This window comes from Schistocerca americana, chromosome 5 (assembly GCF_021461395.2).
Source record: "Schistocerca americana isolate TAMUIC-IGC-003095 chromosome 5, iqSchAmer2.1, whole genome shotgun sequence".
Lineage (NCBI taxonomy): Eukaryota > Metazoa > Arthropoda > Insecta > Orthoptera > Acrididae > Schistocerca > Schistocerca americana.
In genome coordinates, this window is record NC_060123.1 from 63474093 (window position 1) to 63497996 (window position 23904).

General features: G+C 37.9%; 1 protein-coding gene across 1 annotated transcript in view; it reads left to right on the forward strand.

Moving 5' to 3' along the window:
- The window catches only part of LOC124615668 (arrestin domain-containing protein 1-like), a 188860-nt gene extending 167865 nt beyond the window's left edge, over nucleotides 1–20995 (forward strand). Inside the window, exons 5-6 of the mRNA XM_047143696.1 lie at nucleotides 10636–10818; nucleotides 20762–20995. Coding sequence (XP_046999652.1) covers nucleotides 10636–10818; nucleotides 20762–20995 — 417 coding nt within the window. The remainder of the gene's footprint in view (nucleotides 1–10635; nucleotides 10819–20761) is intronic.
- Nucleotides 20996–23904: the final 2909 nt, after the last annotated feature.

Below are 23904 nucleotides of genomic sequence, written 5' to 3' on the forward strand. Positions count from 1 at the left end.
ACCTAGAACCGCGGCTGGGTGACTAATGACCCGCAATCTTTTCCTTTATTTCCCCTATGTCAATGGCTTATTGTTACTGCCAATGAATCTATAGCTAGAAGCACTAGGAAATTTAGAATGAAATTAACAAAAATAAATAAGGTTTACACAAATTATAATTTTATATTTTAAAACTTACATGTATTTGCTGAGTGTTTTTACTGGCTACCATTACATAATGAACACAAATAATAGTCTTTTGATGTACATTTGTTGCACACAGTTTTCTTGCAGATGTGACACTTTACAAATGATTTGTTTCCTTCACAGTTAGATTTTACAAGGCAACATGTTTGCTTTTTTTATCTGTCAGGAATTTCTTCAGGTCTGACATGGATGCTAGTCTTTCTAGTTGCTGCGTACTTCTCAGCAAGCTCCTCCCCCAGCTGCAGGATGAAATCCCTGCGGTTCAATTTTTTATCATTTAGAGAATCGAACAATACCCACACATTTATCCTAGCCAAATCCAGCAAGTTGTAAAATGTGTGAACAGGCCAACGTCTCGATGGTGCTTTGACAGAGTATTTGCGAGCCATTTGGTCGACCACGTTTAGAGCAGTTATAAAACGAAACTGTATCTGGCTTCTTTTTTATACCATCCTCAATCATCACATAAGGATGCATAGTGCTCAGAATCAGGATCTTGTTGCTCTTACCCTGATAAACAGTCAGTGTGGTATCCTCTTTTTTCAACAATACTGTGATGTATAACTGTTCTCTTGCCTTCTTAATACAGACTGGTATTTCCCTGCGAGATCGATTTATTGTGTGCACAAGACTCATAGAATTAGCTTTCAGTGTCTCAGAGAGCGCTAAGGAGGTGAAAAAATTGTCACATGTGACATTTATTCCTTTTTTGAGGTAAGGTTGCATCAATTTTTTTTTCAACAAAGTCACCAAGATGCTCATCACTCCGCCTAGTGTCATCCTTTCCTAGATAAGGGATAGCATTCACAATATATTTTGAGTCTTTATCTACCGCCATCCAATACTTTTGCCCATATTTGTCCGGTTTTGAGGCCATAAACTGCGTGAATCTGCAACGGCACTTTGAAGGAAAAAGCTGTTCGTTGATTGTTATATATGGACCCAGTATTTAGCTAGACTGTGCATTAGCAATGAAGTCACTCCAGATTTCTGATACCAAAGCAAACTTGTCTTCTCTTAGTCGTTCTGATCTTGTGGATCTAATGTCAAATCTGAGATAATACATTATCTCTCTGAATATGTCATGAGCCATTGTTGATTTCACAAAATTATTTCCCCACTTCACTGACCACAATGTGTCTAGTTCTAAGCTCTTAGCTCCAATAGCACCATGGACGTACAATATAGCTATAAAAGCTTCCAGTTCTTCAATTTTTATAGTCCACTCATCTGAGCTCAGTACACAACGTGCTTCAGTTTCTGTACATTTTACAGTATGTTTCAAACTTTTGTCCGTTATCATTACATGCCATGCACTGCAACAGGTCTCATTCACATTTCGTTTTGCTTGCGGAGATGGTCCTGTCCTATCAAAATGGTTAAAATGGCCCTGAGCACTATGGGACTTAACATCTTAGGTCATCAGTCTCCTAGAACTTAGAACTACTTAAACCTAACTAACCTAAGGACATCACACACATCCATGCCCGAGGCAGGATTCAAACCTGCGACCGTAGCAGTCCCGTGGTTCCGGACTGCAGCGCCTAGAACCGCACGGCCACCGTGGCCAGCCTGTCCTATCTTTGAAAACATTCTGTTGTCCATATCTTCCAGCTGAACAGTCACCTATTACTCCAACTTTCCAGGTTGTTCCATCGGGTGCTACAATATCGCTACCTGAAGGAAACTGAAGTAGTCCAGAACCCTGGGCATTTTGTTGTCCACTTCCTTGAGTTGACTTAGTCTAGTGTGGCAGCTGTTGCTGTAATAGTAGTCATACGTATTAGAAAGCGATTTAATATTGAATATATTGTGTAATATTAGAACAAAAAACTCCTTCATAAATGTAATATATAACTTGTAAAAATTCAACACGAAACAAAGTATAAACATAAGTGTTGCAATTGAAATTAGTGTCTACGCAACATACACATAAACAAAAATTATTATAAAACAAACACATAAACAAGCATACCTTTCTCATCAGCATTCAGTAGAACCTTCTCAGGAGTAACATCGTCTTCTGGTGAAGAATCCGGAACTATTGGTGATGGAAATTCTTCCTCAGATGAAGACTCCAGAAGTTCGCCCTCAGATTCATTATCTAAAATCTCATTTAGAGTATTTATAATGTCCTCTGCTGTGTGTAGAATAGAAATTTGGCCATAATATATTCATAAGTTACAAGCACTATCTACACAGACAGAATGCACTACGAAACCCGTTTTCATGGCACAAAACTCTGGGTACGCAATATCTGCATACAAGGTCAGACTCGTTTGAACCTCTCTCCCTCTCGTCCCCTGCTGAAAACTGGAACGTCGCCCGGAAGTGAAGTAAAAATGAGTTTTGCGATTGTTGACCAAACACACTCTAACAATAGGCATGAAGCTACATGAAAAATACAATTGTTATAGCGAGTGCGCTAGGCGGATCAGAACTGACCCTTCCACAGTTCTAGGTGAATCTTCATATTTTTCTTTTGTGTTTTCGCCATAAAATGTGAAATGAAGTATAATCACTATTTACCTTATTTCATAAAAAGTCACAGAAATGTAATGCTCTAGGCAGTAATACAAAAAAGTGACAAACAAAGGAATTATCAAGTGGGTCACGAGTGACCCAGCTGCGGTTCTAGTGTTAATAGGAACTTTGAAAGGTGAAGACACTGTCACCAGTGTCAGAGAGAGTCAAAACATCTTGAGGGTCAGTGCCCTTGTGGCAGAGACAATTAAAAGCTGATACAGTACCAGACCACCACACCATCTTGCTCATTGAGGACTTAGACGTAAGTATCTATGGCAACCAGAGACTTTAAACAGTCAGTCTCATTTGCTTCTTCAGCTCTGTAGGACCTTCAATTATTACTGTTTGCGCACCATTCAGACTATTTTAATTTGCCTGAATCCCATAAGGACTTTGTAGTCCAGCACAAACATTTCAGCATGTCATGGATGAGATAAAACAACAATTCAAGTCTCACATATTTAAGGCACTAGAAATACCCCTGGGAATGCACACCTGAAGTTCTCTCTCATGTGGTCTCTGAACACTGGCAGAAACTCTGTGGATTGTCCTTTGTTCATTAGTCAGCTCTTGTCAAAGGTGAGTTATGAACTAGCACATATTCACTATTATTTATTTGCAAATTGGTTTAAGTCATTCAGTCTAAGTTCAGTTCACACATTATCAGACTTCCACCGATAAAAACTAGAGTCTGCAATGTAAACTCTGTAAACTAAACCCAATATACTGATTAGTGTGCAGTTCATTTATTGCATTTTGGGTCAGCTACTCAGTTTCCATATTGACATCAATTGGTGCCACTACATCCCTTTCCACCCCAGCAGCAACCAACATGGGAGAAAAACATAGGTGATCCATGGCTAGATGGTGGGTGGATTGGTTTTGATGGGCGCCACAGCTGAATGCGTAGACAGTACAATTCCCGATGGGACTGCAGGGACAACCAGGGATGGAGGAAGAGGTGATTTCTGGGCAGAATTGTGGGGGCAAAGTTGAGTTTGTTAGCACCACAGAAGACTGCAGGCAGAGGACACTGTATAAGTCATAGATCTGTGACAGACAGAGATTGTCACGCAGGCCCAGGTTGGGTGCAAACTTTAGGGCTCCTACCAGGGACACCCATCTCGAAGAGTCCTCAGCAGTGACTTGCACTGGCGGTGGTGCAATAGGTCCTAGTTGGTGTTGTTGAGGAAAGCCATTAAGTTGCTCCACTGGATTGTGGCATTAAATCAGAGTGTCTTGTAAGTAGCTAGAAAACCACAGAGCACATTAGGTGTGGCATCGGACGTCATTTCCTTGTGGGTGGCAGCTGCAGTATAATGTCCCATTTGTTTGAATCTGTTAGCTGAGTAGTTCAGTACTGAATATGTCAAGGATGGTTGCATGAAAAAAGATATGCACAAGTTGCATTTTCGTCCTTTTGCTGCCAGCCTCTGGAACCACACCTCTGGAACCACAGCTTGAGGTTGTGGAGGTGGTCCTCTGGGGTTGCATGTGTAACCAAAGTATCACCAAGGAATGTAGCAAAGTTATGAATACCTTTTAGTGATTGATCTATAAAATGCTGGAATACATCAGTGATTGAGAAGATTTCGAAAGGCAACCAATTCAATGGTAGAGGTTGTATGGTAAGCTCGTCATCCTGCATCCAAGAGAATTTGAAAATATGCCTGTGAGCTTTATTGTACTGAATATGGTGCTGTGACTCAATTTTCCAAAGAGTTTGTCCAGAGTTGTTAGGGAATAAGTTTTCAGTTCTGACTGTGCACTTACCATTACTTCGGAATCTCCACAAAGTCTTTAGTTTTCATTGGGTTTCGATACTCTTTATCAGTGGGTTGACCCACTAGAATAGACATTAACATGTCTTCATTAGTGAGTCTGTCCAGTTCTTTTTTAAGATTTCCTTTACAGACAAGACAGATGTACAGGACAAGCTTTAATAAAGTGCGGGGCAGCCATTACCTTAAGAGTAATGTTAACTTCAAAGTCAGTTGCCTTCCCTAATCCAGGTGAGAAAATTTGAGCATATCTATCATAGAAAGTCTTAGGGCAGTACAAGTCAATTTGGATTGCATAGTATGTAATGTTTCATGAACCATAAATCCAAAAGAGTGGAAAGAGTCTATACCAAAACATTGTACACTTTGGTGTCACTGTCACAAGGAAATTTACTGGATGGGTGACTTAATTGTGAGTAAAACTTGAAGTCATTCCAGCAAGAGCACATGATTGCATACATAGTCCCAGAGGTTTGTTTCATCAATCTGTGAGGGTGGCGACCCTAAACTACACTAAGTGGATATTTCTTATGTATACTGTTCTGCAGCCTCAATAAATTGTCTGAAATGCCTACTATTGTAATACAATCCATCACAGCTGCTTTGTTATTTATTTATTTACATAGTTTACGCCCATACTGGAGCACTAAAATCAAACATAATACAACAGAGTCTACAATAATTAAGTTTAAGTCTTAACAGTCAGCAATTTCTTCGTTTCCCAAAACTTCTTCATTCGCTGTGATCTGGCTGCTCGTTCTTCTGCAGATATGACATACTTCTTCCATTCTGATGGTTTTAATGCCAGCTGTGTGTATTTGTTCTTCAGTAGCAGTTTCTCTTCTCTTTGTTGAATTTGGTGTGTGGTGATGTCCAGTTCATCCAGATCACTTTGTACTTTTTAAACCAGATGTTTTTGGTTTTACTGTTCCAGAAGTAGTCAAAAAGCTGCTTCAGGATTCTAGTATTTGGTAGGCGAGATATGTGGATGAAAAATGCAATCCTTCTTTTCTGCATTGCATCAATAATGGATTCACTTTCTTTATACACTTCTGAATTGGGCAAAAGTCTCCACTGCCCATTAACTTGGTGTTTCATACTGATAATTGTTCGGAGTATTCTTCTATCAACTTTCTGCAATTTGTCAGTTGTTGCTTGAGTATTTAGTCTGAATAGTGTTTCACTTGCATATTTTGCTTCCAGTTTAACAATGGAGGAGTAATGTCGAAATTTAGCATTTATTGAGAGAGATCGTTTTTTGTAGGTTGCCACATGGTTCTCTGCGCTCGCTGAAGTTTTAATGTTCTACTATCTATTGATGCTCTTTCATTAAAATTCCAGGTAATAACTCACCAAGATATTTAAACTTTTCTACTATCAAAATTTTTTGATCATTATGGAGTATGATATGGGATGCGTCAACTGGGAAGCTGGGCATCATTTCTGTTTTCTCAAATGAAATTTGCAATCCAACCTTTGCCGCTAATCGTTCTAGTTGTTCTATCTGAACCTTTGCTTCATCAATATTGTTTGCCAACAGTGCCAAATCATCTGCAAATGCAAGGTAGTTAAGTTGAATCTTTCTTCCAATCTTAACAGATGGTGGGCATGTCTTGTTCCATTCACGCATGATTTTCTCCAGCACACAATTGAACAATAATGGAAACAATCCATGGCCTTGTTGAAGGCCAGTATGAATCTCAAAAGGTTCAGAGAATTCATTTCTGAACCTTACTCTAGCTTTAGTATTTCGAAGGGTGACTGCAACGAGGTTGACAAGTTTCTGATGTAAACCAAATTCTGTAAGAATTGACAGTAGAGATTCACGATGGATGCTATCGTAGGCTTTTTTTAAATTGACAAACGTCATCACTAGTTTCTTGTCCGTGACCCTTTGATGTTTCATTATCCATTTGAGACTAATAATTTGATCAGAACAGCTTTGTCCTGTACGAAAGCCTCCTTGATATTTGCCTAGTTCACCATCAAGCTGTTCATGAATTCTGAAATACAGAACCTTGGAAAAGTAATATCCAGCAGGGATATACCCCTATAATTATTTGGATCCAATCTATCTCCTTTTTTGTGTAGTGGATGGATTATTGCAACATTCCATTCCTCTGGTAACTTCTCAGTATTCCAAATGTCAGTAAGATGTTGTGTAAGTTCAGAATAATTGTACAGCTGCTTTGTTATATATTTTATTTGCTGCAACGGCTTTTGAGTGACGGCCCATTCTCAGCCAATATGTTACAAGATAATTTTTCAAAAATAACATTTAAGATCTTCTAACGTACCTCTTGAGAATGAGTTGTTCCTCAAAACCAGTAGTGCCAAATAAAATTTAAATAAGCAATTCTTGTGGATCATATTACAGCAGTATCCAATTCATACAATTAAGTAAGTGGTTTTGTTTAGCAAGGACTAAGAAGCAGCAGTATAAAGGAAAAACTTCACTGAGTGTTTGTCTACAAACACATCTAACTACATTTGTTGGGTTGCATATTAAGAAGTCTGTACTTCCATAGATTTACGACTCACTTGGCACACTTCCACAGGTTGGTGCATATTTGCATCAAAACTGCTTCAACATACCTTTAGCAAGCGTCCGATTTTGTCACACCTGTGGCCTCCTGTGTCCTAATGAGGGCACACGCAGACTGCCAAAATGTTTTCTGTAATCATGAATAAACTCTGAGCTACATGGAAAGTTTCATTGGCTTCAGCTATTCACATTACTTCCATCAGAGAAGGATTGGATTTCCTCTGTGCATTTTCCTCACCTCTGGATCTAGAACTAGACACACAACAGGATCCCTGATTAATGCGTCTGCATAGTTCTCCCCACACAAACATTTAAAATTTCAATATCTGTAGGTCAGCAGTCTGGTCTACATAAGGTTGACTGGGGCCATTTTTCCACTGCCAAAGTTTTACATACCTGCAAAAATGTGTTATTTGCCTAAAAATATTCTAACGGTAAAGAAAATATCCTAGGCAACAAGTTCCACTGGATTCATTAACAGCTCTAGTTTCTGTATTAGATAATACAGTTTGGGATGTCTTGTCAAGAACATGACCTTTTGTCTTTCAATGTCAGAAATTTTGCATGTCATAAACTATAACTGCATTGCTGGCAGTAAGGATCCTACTATTAACTTCGCTCATTAATTTGTGGAAAATACATAGACAGTGAGTGTCATGGAAGATGTACCTGTTACACTCGCTAACACTTGCAGTGCCTGTAATATTGCTGCCACTAGCATGTGAGAACACTGTGCAGTTTGCAGTAGTAGTCATTGTAGTTCTTCCAAAGTTTAAAAAAATCACTCTCTTATTTAATTGCAAAAATGTTCAAAGTCCAATTTGCGTGTCACAGCTCCCAAATTGTTGCCACTTTTGTAAAGGCAGTTAGACACAGACTAGCGGGGACTCACCACGATTTATTCGCCAGTTTGAGATTTGTTACTGTATACTTCTATAGCTGTATAAGTTGTCTTGGGGAAACCAATCCAATTCAATTCCAGGTTAATGCAGTGTCACCGTTCTCCTAATAACAACCAGAGTCCACAATGTAAACACCATAAGCCAGACTATATACCAATGGGCACACAGTTCTCTGGTAGCATAAAACTGACAAAGACCGGCCCCAGGCCAGTTTATATGTAGGAGTGTGGTGTGGTATTATCATCAGGTGCTCCAGATGATAAATATCATTTGGTTGTTGGTGCCAGGGCAGTCAGCAGTAGTATTGTGCCATCTATTCAGTTTCCATAGTGATGTCAGGTGGTGCCACTGCAGCTGCATTAGCAAAATTCCTTTGTACAGCAGTATCTGTAGTAGGTTACAGAAGTTCTATAAAGACATCAGTTTATCAGGGCACTTGATTACTGCTACTAAATCTGTTTTTGATTTGATCTACTTTTTATCACTTTCATTTTCTCATTTTGTTTTTCTTCATTCTAAAACTAATGCATCAACCATAATTTCCCCTTCTCTTCCATATATAACATACTTTGCTTGTGAGCAGTAACAACTTATTTCAGTCTGCATCAGCTAATTGTGGTACATAATTGTAATGTATACTGAAATCTACTTTGGCATACTTGAAGAATTTTCTGAAATGTATGTTCAATTCTTACTCCAAATCCATTCAGTTACAAAAGAATTTGGCATTTCTGGTTTTTGCTAGAGTGGTAGTAAGTTATAACTGACTTACAAAACATGAATTAGATTGTTTAGTTACAATATCACATAATTACATCAGATACTTCACTTGCTGTTACAAATACAAGGTGTGATCAAAAGATAATGGGAATTTTTGTTTTTCTTAAAGAATCTTTATTTATTTATCAACATCAAGTTTGTCCCCTTCAAAGTAATCCCCTCAGATTTAATACACTTGTGCCGGTGCTTTTTACAATGTTGGAAGCATTTCTGGAACTCACTTTTTGATATGGTGTTCAGCTCCTTCAGAAATTCTCTTTTTATCTTATCAATGGTGGTAAAATGACATCCTTTCATGGATTTCTTGAGCCTGGGGAATAGACAGAACTTGCAGGGGACCACGTCTGGCAAATACGGTGGCTAAGGGATCATAATGGTTTTGTTTTCTCCCAAAAAATAGCAAACAAGCATTGAGGTATAAACATTATTATGAAGCAATTTCCACGAGTTGTTTTGCCACAATTCTGGTCATTTTCTTCGGATTGCTTCACACAAATGGCACATAACTTCCAGGTAGTATTCCTGATTGATAATATGACCATAAGGCAGCAATTCGTGATGCACTATCCCATTGTATTCAAAGAAAACATTGAGAACATCCTTTACTTGTGATCAAACAAGTCATATGTTTTTTAGTCATGGCTCTTCAGGCAGCTTCGATGCCATACCCACATACCCTTGTTTTCTTAGCTGGTCCGCCATGCACCTCACAGTGGATTGCATGGTCTAGATGTAGATGTACCTATAACCTTGTTTAGAAGTACTGGATCAATGTTGACTTCATTCACCAGTTACTGAGTAATGTCTACATTGCTTGTGATCAAAATTCAACATTTTATGCCCATTGAAAAAATTGATTGTGTCTTCTTGACCCTCTTTGAAACAATTATACCACTTGTAAACTCCTGTCTTACTCGTAGTAGACTCGTCAAAAGCCACAGTCAACATTTCGAATGATGTGCTGCATTTCATTCCATTTTTCAAGCAAAATTTAATACAAATTCTTTGATCCATCTTTTTCGAAAGTAAAACTTTGCCAAGCACTCGAAAACACATATAACCTTTTGAGCTGCCAACAGTAAACTAAATACTCAAATCAGCAGAAAAGGCAAACATACGTCGGGAACATATGTACTAACAGTGTAAATTTGTTTTTTGAAAATTGGATGTGTGAAAGCCCAAGAAGTTAAAAAATTCTCGTTACTTTTCGGTCACACCTCAGAGAATACCCCTGTGATAGTGTGTGTCTAGCAGTGGAAATATTACCAAAGATATGTAATCGAAGACACTCAAACATAATACAAACAATGGAAAATCCAGGATGGAATGTGAGAATCTTTTTCGTTGTGCCTACCTGCGACCTCCGCTATATGGTGAGTAGAAACATAACACAAACACACATATGCACACACAAAATGACAGAGATAAACAGCATAGCAAGCCATGCAGTGTGGCACTGCTTATAATTTCTCTACTTAACTTCTTCACTTAGATTGTAAGCTAACCAAAGTTTTTGTAGTCTTATGAGTCAGCACACCTCATGTTATATAGTTAACTACATTTTCAGCTATCTTCTCAATGCAATGGAAGAATAATTCAATCAGTACATCATCTCCATTCATCCTCTCTTTTAACATACATTCTCACCTCAGGAATTAACCAACATTCCGTAATGAGAAGAAGAAACTAAGTATGAATAAGGAGCGTATAAAAGACTGTGCAAAGTACAGGTTTTACCATTGTTGTGACTTCTTTCTACTTGTTTATTATATTGAATGTACAATAGGCAGTTATATTTTATCCTCTTCAGTGATTCCACCAGCTTTGCAAAAAATTTTTATTGATGAAATGTTATATTTTACAGTAAAGTCGCAATGCGTACAAAGGTTTTTTTAATGCTTATGAACTGTTCCAGAGAGTGAAATACAATTTCAAGAATTATTCAAGTGAACTGAAGGGCACAGTAGCAGAAATTGTTAGAGGGCCAGTTATGCCCTCTGAATCCCAAATATGGCGAAATGAGAAACTTCTTATTCCACCAGTTGTAACTTCTCAGTTGCTGAGTGGGAACCTCATTAATGTTGATTACAAGATGTGTGTAAGTCATACTTTTTTCCCTGCGGTAATATTAATGTTTAACTGTAAATCAGAGTATACAAATTAATCATTTGAACTTTATCATCAGATATGCATGTGTCATGTCATATATATGTGGGAACCTCATTAATGTTGATCACAAGGTGTGTGTAAGCCATATTTTTTTGCCTGTAGTAGTATTACTGTCTGATGTTGAGTTGGAAGTCATGATGAACAAACTAATCTTTTGAACTTTTCCATCAGATGTCCATGTCTCTACATGTCTCATATCATATCTCTCTCTCTCTCTCTCTCTCTCTCTCTCTCTCTCTCTCTCTTTCTCTCTCTCAGCTGAAATGAAATGACTTACTGAGGACTCATCTCTTTTATCTGAAGAGTATCACTGAAGCCTTGACAAAGATAAATACGTATCACTGCTTTAGGATTTGAACACAGATCCTCCTGAATACAAGACCAGCATTTTGCAAATGTGCTACCTCACCCATTAATTTACAAATTCTGCAGAAGAAACATGGGGCCAAATTTGGCTGGCTGGTACACAGATTTTCTGTATTTAGAAGTTTCAGCATAGTTACATGTTTTCATTGTGAGACATTGCATCAAATCACTAAGATATCCTCCTTTTAAGCAGGTGAAATGGTAGTCATCAGGCTATGTATACCGAATGATAGTGAAGCTCATGCTTTGAGCTGATATCCAGAACTAACAGGTGTACTGGTTGTTGGTTAGAGATGAAGCCTTAAGGAAAGACTTCATTTTGTAGCAGAAGATTTCCTTTGTTGAATTATTCAAAAAGAAGTGGATTCCTTGGTAGATGATAAATGTGGTACACAAAAAAGAAGATCACATGGAGGTAACAAGTGCAGATCTCATAGGATAGTTGAATTCCTAATAGCTGGTCATTAACATTCAAAAATCATACCTTAAATGTACCAGTCAGATAAATACCTCAAAATAGAATATTTTCTTCTAGTTGGAGGTTAGATACTCACTCGCCATTGTAATGAATACTTTGTGTTACAAAATATCAGAACACTCATCTTAAGATTTAGTTTTAGTCTGTCTGGTGATATTATGCACATTTGAATGGTAAAAATTAGATGTAATTAGCAAGTCTGTCATTAGTTCTAAGTGGGAAGTGTGTTAAAAGTATATAACAGACCCATGTTGTCAGTCGGAGTTGTGGAAACTTTATAAAAGTCTTGTAGTACTTAGCAGAAACTTTCCAGTTATCCTGTAACCATATGGAGTGATGACAGTTTGTTAGAAACATGCATAATTACATATTTGCTTCAGTAATCAGGATAAATATTTCAGTGAAATTAGCAGATGTCAGTAATAATTGAAAGATAACCACTCACCAAGTAGAACTGTTTAGAGGTGGAAGTACATATGAGAAAGCAATTTAGAGACATCAGTCTAGTAGCAGTTAGTACTCCATTTTACTGTGATGATACTGCCAGCAGATCATGATATGGACTATTTACTCCACAAGACACTGAAAACATTGGGAAGATGGATCCATGGTCACTAAACAACCGTCACACATCCCACGAAGATGGCCAGCACTGGATGGACGGGATTGGTTAGGTTGCTTTGAGAGACCATAGAAGCAATTGTTTGTTCCTTTAACAATTTCGGCAAATTTGAAAGTGGAAGGGTGGTAAGTGCCTTTCTGAAAGGTACACATCAGTGGTGGTGCCAATAAATAGATTCACATGATTGGCCAATATGTTTTTTGTATCATTCACCAGCTTGAATATCAGTGGCCTCATTTCATTCCTTGTAAGCATTCTCGTGGGAGAATACCTTCTCCGCTTGTGTGAACAGTGCCCCGTTGGAAAGCAGTAGGTATCATGTGTTGTGGTTTTTAAAATACTCATACCCATTCATTGTACGTCCCAGTGTGTTCTGTGATTCATTGATCAGGAAACTATGCCCATGGTTGGATTTTTCCTGCACCCATGCTAGCCACTGTAGCTTGTCGCATTGAGAAGATATGCAAGCATCACTGAGAAAATAAATACCACGTAGTGATATGAAATGGGAAACACAATATTCATTGGGGAAACATAAAAAACCTATTACATACATAATCCTTCCTTCACTTCTGTAAATGATCACCTCTTACATACCTGGTCACGAGCTTCAGAATTCCCATACTGTACTCTTCTGGTGCCAGTTCACTAAACCAGGTGTCTCATATCACCTAGCAACAGTTTGAAATTAATATTATCATGTGTTGTGGTTTTTAAAATACTCATACCCATTCATTGTACGTCCCAGTGTGTTCTGTGATTCATTGATCAGGAAACTATGCCCATGGTTGGATTTTTCCTGCACCCATGCTAGCCACTGTAGCTTGTCACATTGAGAAGATATGCAAGCATCACTGAGAAAATAAATACCACGTAGTTATATGAAATGGGAAACACAATATTCATTGGGGAAACATAAAAAACCTATTACATACATAAACCTTCCTTCACTTCTGTAAATGATCACCTCTTACATACCTGGTCACGAGCTTCAGAATTCCCATACTGTACTCTTCTGGTGCCAGTTCACTAAACCAGGTGTCTCATATCACCTAGCAACAGTTTGAAATTAATATTTATTGAGATTTAGCAGGAAATAAAACAGTGCATGTAACTCAACCATTACATTTACTTATCTTCCATTAGGTCATTATTTTGGTTATTTATTGCCTCTTGTAGTGCAGTAAAGAACTTTGTGCTACTTCTATCATATATTTCACTTGCCTAACTGTCCTACCTGCTTCATTACATCCTTAATTACATCATGCACTAAATTCTATTCTCTGGCCAGTTTCCTGTAACCCCTCTCCCCTTTTTTTACATGTCTCTCCAACATGCAAAAGAGCTTGGGCATTCAGAATGAGATTTTTCACTCTGTAGCTAAGTGTGTGCTGATATGAAACTTACTGGCAGATTAAAACTGCGTGCCGGCCCGAGACTCGAACTCGGGAATATGGACAATGCGGAGATGAGGTACTGGCAGAATTGAAGCTTTGAGGGCGGTCATGAGCCGTGCTTGGGTAGCTCAGTTGGTAGAGCACTTGCCCCCGAAAGGCAAAAGTCCCAAGTTCAACTCTTGGTCTGGCACACAGTTTTAATCTACCAATAAGTTTCTGAGCATTATTTTGTAATATAAGGTAAATAAAGGCAGTGAATAAAAGGTAAAACCATCGATAACCACAGGTTTCCATCGGGTAGAGCACCTAGAATTTTGAAGGCAGTACTACACGTGTTAGATACGGTTCAGATGGCTTAGTTTAAGTTAATGTCTTCAAACAGAAACGAAGTGTAGAGACAGTAAACTGGGGCAAGTGTTGTTAATGCTAGTGGGTTACTTGGTAATTGCTTGTGGAACATTAGTAACTGTCTGTTTTTCCATTGACAAAGGAGCACTGACAGTATGTGGAGTGTAAGGGCTGCCTTTTTAAAGTTTTTACAAAAGCAGTGGGAGAAAAATTTTTGTACATATTGTTTCTCATAATATTCACCTTTATAATTTGTACATATTTCCATATGTTTGAAGCAATTATAGAAACTTTTTTTTTTAAGTTTTGTTGTTGGTATCTCAAAAACTCTGTTTTGAAAGGATTCAGCAGCTCCTTGGGATGACGAAAATTACTGAAAATTGCTGCCCACACATTTTGTGCCTGAGATATGGGGGCAAAAAGAAGTCTGACTATAAAACAGGGGATTATGGGCAATGAGAGATTAATCTGATGTTTTTCTTCCCTAAAGAATCAAATATTTGATTATTCTCTGTGACAGCGTTATCATGATGAAGGATGATGTGTGATTTTCAGTTGCGTTCACCACTTTCTTCAGTTAACTTGTAGAAAACGTTGTTGTATACCATTTACCATTAACTGTTCTTCCATCCTCTAAATCCCCTACCTGCCCAGCCATCCAGATTTAGGTTTTCCATGATTTCCCTAAATCATTCCAGGCAAATGCTGGGATGGACACAGCTGATTTCTTTCCGAGCCCTTGACACAATCTGAGCTTCCGCTCCATCTCTAATGACCTCGATGTCAATGGGACGTTAAACCCAATCTCCCTTCCTTCCTTTCTAAACCCACTATCATGACATGTTCAGTGTACCTAGGAAAGAACTGGTGGTTTTCTTGGAATTTCTTCATGAACTAACCACTTTTGTTGCTTTCAGTTCTTTGTGGAATTTGCGACATAGCAGGTAGATTCTCTCCAACAGTTATGTTTCTCTACTCCCATTAATAACCAAATTTTTATCTCATTTTAAGTACATTTATCTTACATAAAAACCTCAAGTTCTTATTGAAACTGAATTTCACTGGAATCCATTATTCAGATTCTTATTTTGAATATATTGATCCCATTGATACCTTTATTGTAACAATACAGATTCAGATTCTTTATTGGTCATTCAGCATTATTACATGCGATAGACTTCGTCAGTTCACTTAACCTATTAATTTTACAAAATAAATTTTTACATATTTAAGTTGATATTGGGCATTTCTAAAAATTCTTCTAATGAATAGAATGGATTAGTTAGCAAGAAGTTATGTTCATTTTCTTTAAATAATTTGTCAGGCTTGATTGACACATTCTTAGACAGTTTCTTATATATTTTAATTGCCATATACTTATGACTATTGTTAATTTTAGCTAATCTATTTTGTGGCAACAGCAGAGAAGTACAGGTTCCTGTACAGTAGTCATGCCTTTGATTTGTTACACTTAAATTAGGTAGTTCAGCATGTATGTAGTTAACGCTGTCAAGAATATATAAATTAATAACTGTTAAAATTCTATATTTAATGAACAATGGTTTACAATGTGTCCTATTATCTACCTTAGCCATTACTCTGATTGCTTTCTTCTGGATCACCATAATTTCATTTATTTTTCTGCTGGTTCCCCAGAGTATTAAACCATATCTTAAAACAAATTGAAAAAAGGGAAAGTACGCTGTCCTTACCTACTCAAATGTCACACAGCACATCAGTCTCTTCAACAAATATATAACTCTTGACAACCTAACCACTATGTGATCAACATGAGAGTTCCATGTTAGACTGTTGTCAAGTATGATACCTAAAAATTTTGCCTTTTGTTTTTCTATTTTTGTAGTCTTTGATAGACTGAACCACATATGCTGGATCTTTTCCTCATTTAATGGTAGACCATTTGCACTAAACCATGATGTTGCATTTTCTTTTGCCAATTTTATACCACTTACAAGGTTATCAAATACATGGTTTACAAATAGAAAAGTTGTATCATCTGCTTACGTATACATCTTTACGTCTATATTTCCTGGTAAGTCATTTATGTGTACAAGGAAGAGAAGTGGTCCCAATTTAGATCCCTGCGGCACTTGGTGTTGAACCTCGAGTGTGTTTGACAGATGACTTCCTGAACTCACCACCTGTTTCCTTTTATTGAGGTATGATTTGATGAGTTTTAAACTTTTATCACATATTCCATAGTACTCAAGTGTAGAGAGCTAAAGTGAGTGGTCAACACAGTCAAAGGCTTTACTCAGATCACATAAGGTTACCTGTGTGTGAGCATGGTCCTCGAATGCTGCTAAAATTCTCTGACTAGGAGAGCTCTATGGCATTTATAGCCGACCTTCCTTTTCGGCATGTTGATTAATATTACAGCTAACAGTTGCTCTGAGTATCACTTATGATGCACCATCTGTATGATTCTTTTGACTTGTAACGTGTGTAGTCAAGAGAGGCTTGTTTCCATTATTGTTCAGAGGTGTATGAATAAAGTGATATTTGTTTTACTTGGATCAGTTTCATGTATTACCTTGTTACTACAGTTACATGAGTGACAATCTTTGTTGTTGTAATGAAAATGTGTTGTTTCTACAACAAACATTTTTCACCTTTTATTTTCTAACTGGAAATAAAAATAAAACTGTTTGAATTTTTGTTCTTTAAATTCAATATAACTCAGTGAAGTTTGTCCCAATATGAAAAATTTCAAAGTAGCTTGGAAAGCAAAGTCCTGTATCACATTTTTCACTGCACTACTGGTGTCTTGTATTACCACTTCCCAGATCCCACTTGCTTTGTTCTGCACAAACCCTACATATCCTCTGAGACCATCTTGACATTTTTATAACTTGAATCGATTATTTTAGGAAAATGTCTTCCCCTTACTCAGTTTATAGAAGAACTATTGTGAATGAAAGGAAGTTGATTCCACCAGGCCCTCTTTGCTCGCCAGAGGCTCTGCCATTTCAGTAATAAATTCAATAAATTTTGGTAGTAGGCCTCAACTTTTTATATAAAGCCTTTGTAAATACAACTATCACCATGAAAATGTGAAACAAAATGTTTCTTCCACCACTTCATTTGCTTCTCCTCATAAGGGTAGTAACTCAATAACTGCTGATTCCTGTGGGCCACACCAGCCTTTTTATTATAATTCAAAATATAGGTGGGTTTCATCACCTCTTTCTTTCTCGATCTTTGTTCTGACATTGTCACTTCATGCAGTAATTTCATGTTTTGCCATCAAAAGAAATACATTCTTATGCCAGTCCATTGCACAAACAGCAAATGCTATTAACATTGAAATGAAAGTTTTTTATTTCCCAGCTTCTGGGCAGTTAGGTTTTTTTTTCAGTACTGTATTGTAATGTGATTTTTTTGAAAAGAAATACTTAGTTTGTAGCAAACATCAATTGAGTCACCTTGTGCTGTGTGTGACATTATGAGGCACTCTGCATGGCAACAAGGTGAATGTGAATGCTGCAAAGCAAGTAACACCAAATGTTGTCTGATTTCCTTGTGACATTGCCCCACTCACCCCTTTTATTTTGAATTTTTTTTTTTTTTAATTTTATTTATTCATTTTTACAAGTGCCATAGAGTACCCAATTCACAGATAACAGACATAGGGCAAACATTGGAAATCATTTACAAAGCTGATAAACTGTTGACATAGGTGATACATCAATTGTGTTTATAGAATATAACCCCTGTGATGCAGGAGCTACATTGCTTGTCTCCAAAGTGTTCATAAAAATTTAAAGGGAAGAAAGATTGGAATAAACTGTCACCATGTGCCAAGGAAATGAAATTCGAAATCAGGTGTTAAATGGGGTCATTCAGAGAAAAGTACATAACTTGCTCAAAATGACAACAACCATCAAAAAGTACATAAAATTTCAGACTGCTTCTTCTCTTCCCAGTTGGAGGCCATGGATACAGGCAAACTGTTTTCAATAGATACAGCTGATGCAGAACGGGAAACTTCAGTCTGTAACAGGCACTGTGAGTTCCCTGTGCCACAGCAGATAATCCTTGGCCTTTTCTCCTCCTTGTGTTTGGCAACAGTCCTAGTTTTTAGGATTGAAAGCTCATCAAAGTGCAACATCTCTAAGGTCATAAGAATCCAGAGTGCAGCCTCCTCACTCTCTCAGCTGTTAGCTTGCAGTCAGATCATCCAACAGAGACATGCTTTATTTCTGGCATCGCTGCCTTTCTGCTAGAAACAGTTTGCCTGCTCATTAATTTGAGCAGATTGCCTCTATGCCATTCATGCTCAGACATTATAAATTTTACTCACCAAATGCAATTACATTGTGCCTTAACTATACACCAACAGTACCAGTTGTGTGGTAGGAAATCACAGTAACTACCTCTACTGTCACTTCAATCACGAACTCATTTGTTCAGTACTCTCTCCAGCATGATAGAAACTATTCATCCACACACTGTCAGATCCATTACTAGTGTGGATTTGGTTTAACACTAGAATGGCCGAAGTTGTCAAAATGACCCTCATATTATTTTCTTTCATTGTCATATCCAGTTCACTTACTTTGTTAATGAAATCATATTACTTTTCCTAATTTTTTCTCCTCTTTACAGTGCTGTATTAGGATTTACAAAATATTTACATTTTCTTCAACATTTCATTTGATATACATGGAACAATGGAAGGAATCAGTTTGACCCCACTGTAGTTTCTCTTCTGAATATGTGTAAATTATCCATCAAAGAAGTGGCAACATTCAGCAGCCATGCAGAGTGTTGCTGCTCATTGTTGCAACTTGGCACATGTAAATTGCAGTCTACCGCAGCTTATATTTTATTATTTAGGAAGAAGGAGACGTCTCACCGAAAAGCAAGGTGCTGTGTCATCAATAGGCACACAAACAAAAGGTTTGGAGCTTGGCTAGCTTTCATAACGCACTTCCTTTTTCTAGCTGTAGGAAAGATGTGCGCTCACACACACACACACACACACACACACACACACAGGGCTGTCTCGTTATTGTGCTCAGTCGACTGCCAGCTCATACATGAATGTGAGTGGGTGGGTGTGTTTGTGTGCGTGTTTATCCTACAGCTAGAAAAAGGAAGTGCATTTTGAAAGCTAGCTAAGTTACATACCTTTTGTTTGTGTGCCTATCAACGACACAGCACATCTGCCTTTCGGTCAGTCATCTGCTTTGTTCCTAAATAATTCATAATATTCAACTTTCTGTACATTATCACACAGTTTATATCGTGTTATTCAGGTAGTTATCTTTGTCCACAAAACATATTTTGGAACATGTTTCATCAGTGTGGACTTTCTGATGAAGAAGTGTTACATCACTTAGAGACTTCCAAAGTTCAGTCAGAAATTGACTTCACTGATGGAGGTGAAGATTATCTACCTGAGACAAGTGAAGATGAAGACATTGTGACCAAGTGGCGACTAGTGGAAGAGGTGTCGTATGCTGATCTACATCAATCATCACCTCTGTCATCACAGCAGGCACAGTTGGAAGCATCTACAAATATGGTTTTGAGGGATGGAGCCATGTGGGAGAGTGCCAATCTTTCATCTGCTGGAAGAAGGTCGGTTGTGAACATTCTGAAGGAGGGAGGAGATCCCACTCTCTGTGATTGCCACTGAGTAAACAAGTGCCTTCTGTTGTATTTTGGATGAAGCAATGCTACATCGCATAAAGAAATACACAGAATCAAATGCTCAGAAAGTACTAAAAACAATGAACTGTGTCATTTGAAGAACTGGAGAAACTGATAGACTCCATATATGTTCATGATGTCAATTGTACTAAAAGTATGTCTGTGGGTGATCTCTGGCACACTCATGGGTCCCTACTTTTGTGAAGGACATTATTCCAAGGGACAGACTTCAGGAGCTTCTCAGATTTATCTGTTTCGATGAAAAATGTACCCAAGCTGAATGCCTGGTAGCCAACAAATTCGCTCTTCTATCTGAAATTTGGAGAAAGTTAATTGTAAACAGTATTTGTTCTTACTGGCCTGGAGAAAATAACCATTGACAAGCAACTATTACCAAGCAAAACAAGTTGCAGGTTCAATCAATTCATGTCCAACAAACCAGACAAATATGGTCTCAGACTCTGGTTGGCTGTTGAGACAAAGTACACATGCAGTGCTTTCCCATACATTATCAAGGAGGAGACGCATAGAGAGAAGCAACCACTTGGAGAGTACATCATTCTGCTTTTCTTGGAGCCATTTGCAAATTAAAGAAGAAATGTGATGACTGATAACTTCTTTACATCTCTTCATTTTACCTTTACATCTCTTCATTTTACTAAGAAACTCAAAGAAAAGAAAACTTCATTAGTTGGTTTAATGAACAAGATCTGTCATGAAATCCTGGATGAAGTAAGGAAGCCCAATGCTGAAATATACTCCACCATAATTCTGCACCATGATAGCAACACAGATAGCATCATGACTCTATACCAAGGGAAAAAGTATAAAAATATTCTTCTGAGCGCACTGCAAGCTGAAGTAGCAATAAGCACGAAGGAAAGATGAAACCTGAAACCATAACATTCCACAATGCAACAAAGTGTGGGGTTGAAGTGGTTGATCAAATGACCTGTAAATGTACCACAAAGGTTGCATGTAGGAGATGAGCAATGTGGACATGGCAGCAATAAATGCATGGGTCATTTACAACATAGTAATGAATAAGAAAATGGAAAGGAAGAAGTTCATACTTCAGCCGGCGAATGAGTTCAACAGAACAGAAGAACAAGAATCTCAGGCAAAGGAAGAGGATTCGGAACTGAAATTACCTAGAAAGTGGGGGAAGTGTCCAATCAGCCTCTGCAAAGGAACAAGACCAGAAAACAGTGTGTGAAGTGCCACAATGCCGAGTGTGGATAATGTGCAAATGAAACAGAAATCACCTTGTAAGAGCTGTAGCAGATTCCAGTGACTTGAGTGAAAAATAATACAAAGCTGTGTGTAGAACACATACGAGAGTAATATGGACCAAATATACTCACTGTGTCTAGAAGGTTGTACAAATAGTTCATAAATGAAAAGCTATAGTTTAGGAAACTTGTTAGCATTAGCCACAATAAATTTGAGAGACATTTTGTTGTTGAAGTAAATAAGTAATTAGTAATTATCATGTCAAATAATTATTTTGATTCCTAGAAAAGAAGATAAGGATCAACAAACACTAAAACAAAGTACGTAAAAATGATCCCTATCAACTGTTTTAGGGACGTCAGAAACTCTGCCATTCTAGTGTTATACATCCATTGTAGGTTTTTTTTTTTATGTAGAGACTATTTATCATTTAGGTCTTTGTTGATGTACTCTGTGTAAATTGGTATTAGTTCTTGATCAGTGTAGGTTGCTCTTGGCTCAATGTTTATTACTCTAATCTCAGAATGTATCCCACTGTTAATCTTTTAAGTTTCGTAAGAGAACTTGTGTGAAAGGAGATGAGGTACTGGCAAAAGTAAAGCTGTGAGGATGGGTAGTGAGTGTTGCTGGGTAGCTCATTTGGTAGATACTTGCCCACAAAAGGCAAAGGTACTGAATTCGAATATCAGTCTAGCACAAAGTTTTAATCCACCTGGATGTTTCATATCGTAGCACACTCTGTTGCAGAGTGAAAAATCATTCTGGAAACATCCTTCAGTCTGTGGCTAAGGCATGTCTCACAGTATCCTCCTCCCAAGAGTACTAGTCATGGAAGTTTCACAGGAGAACTTACGTGAACTTTGGAAGGAGGGAGGGAAGTACAGCTGAGAGACTGGGTCATGAGTTGTGCATGGATAGCTTAGTTGGCAGAGCGTTTATCTGGAAAAGATCCCAAATTCAAGTCTCATTCCAGCACATAGTTTTAATCTACCAGGGAGTTTCAATCCTTAGCCTTTCTACCTACCTCAGTCTCCTGATTAATCAGGAATCCCATGTAAGTAGACATGAAGTCAGTGCTCTCCTTGGTCAAGGCTGATTGTGATGTTAATTTAAATCCCAGTAACGTATTAATGTTATCTGACATGTAGGCCACGGCAAGCTCCTGCTAACAACGGGATTTTGGATTTCCTTGAGAAAATATATTGAGCATTTCCTTACACCAATACTGACATAATCTGATGAGACTGTGAAATCCATCAGGGATAGAACCTCTTCACAGTTACATGTTCATACATAATCAAATGAACAATAGACTTTTATACGCCTAAGGATTCTTCTATCATAAGGTAATCCTCTTGTATCATATTGTATATACAATATAAGTATTTTGAAACAGCAGTTAATTTTGGTCAGCCATCATGAATTTCATCACTGATGAAATTATGCAACCCGATTACAAATCTTCTTTTTTGTCGGTGATGGGTTACTGAAAGTTGAACAAAGTGATTTAAGGCATTGTTCTTGTGTTAAGCATTTATGAAAATTATTTTCACAATCCTGTTCCTTTAAATGCTCAGTATAAACAAATAGTTGTCCAGTTTCCATTGTTTTAACAGTAACAAATGACAAATTTTAAAACAGTATTAATGTTGTATCTCAGTGGTGCCGCCTAGCGATTGTTGGTAAAAATTGAAAGATGATCCATGTATATGTTGATCTCTTGTGATCAGTGTCTTGCATCATAGACAGAGCAGAAAGCAGGGAAAGGAAGCTCCACCTCTGATGAAAAGTCTCCAGTGAGTAGAAACAGCAACCTTCACTTCCATCTATCATCAAGAATAGATTTGTTTTGCAATTTTTACGAAGCAACTAATGAGTTGAAACTGCCACATAGAGGTAGCAAATGTTAAATGTTTGATTCAGTTGGAGCTGAAACCTAAGGTGCATTGCAAACTATATTAATGACATATTAGGAACAGTTTCTGTGCTCAAAATCAAGAAATTAATTGCACTGCAGCAGCAAGTGTTGTGGGATTGCAAAAGTCGTCAAGCACACCTTGTATCAGAAGTCTCTCAGTTCCTGCTGATTTTCAATCAGTTCCTGCTGATTTAGAACTCTATAGGTAAGGGACAAAGACTGTTCAGACTTAATGATCAGTTGTTTCATATTAAATAGTCTGAAGTAGAAGATAAGGTAGTAAAACATCATAATTTATGTTTTGATTATGTAAGTTCTTTAGATTTTCAAACAATGGAAAATGCAGGAGTGAATGTAAGAATATTATGAAAAGGAAATTTGCCACTCACCATATAGCAGATATGCTGAGTAACAGATAGGCACAACAAAAAGACTGTCGCAAACAAAAATTTTGGCCCATAGGACCTTCATCAAAAATAGACGACTGCAGTCTCAGGCAACTGTAGCCACACTGCAAACAGCAACACCAGTGCATGATGGGAGTGGTGACTGGCTGGGGGGTAAGGAGGATGCTGGGGCAGGAGTGAGAGAGGTAGTAGGTTAGGGGTGGTGGATAGTGCAGTGCTGCTGGGGAGTGTGAAGGGATGAGGTGGAGAGAGGGTAGGGCAAAAGGAGAGAAGTAAAAAGACTGGGTGTGATGGTGGAACGAGGGCTGTGTAGTGGTGGAATAGGAACAGGCAGGTTGGAAGGGTGAGGACAATGACTAACGAAGGTTGAAACCAGGAGGGTTAAGGGAACATAGGATATATTCCAGGGAACGTTTCCACCTGCGCAATTCAGAAAAGCTGGTGTTGATGGGAAGGTTTCATATGGCACATGCTGTGAAGGAATCATTGAAATTGAAGGATGTCATGTTTGGTAGCGTGCTCAGCAACCAGGTGGTCCACTTGTTTCTTGGCCCCAATTTGTTGGTG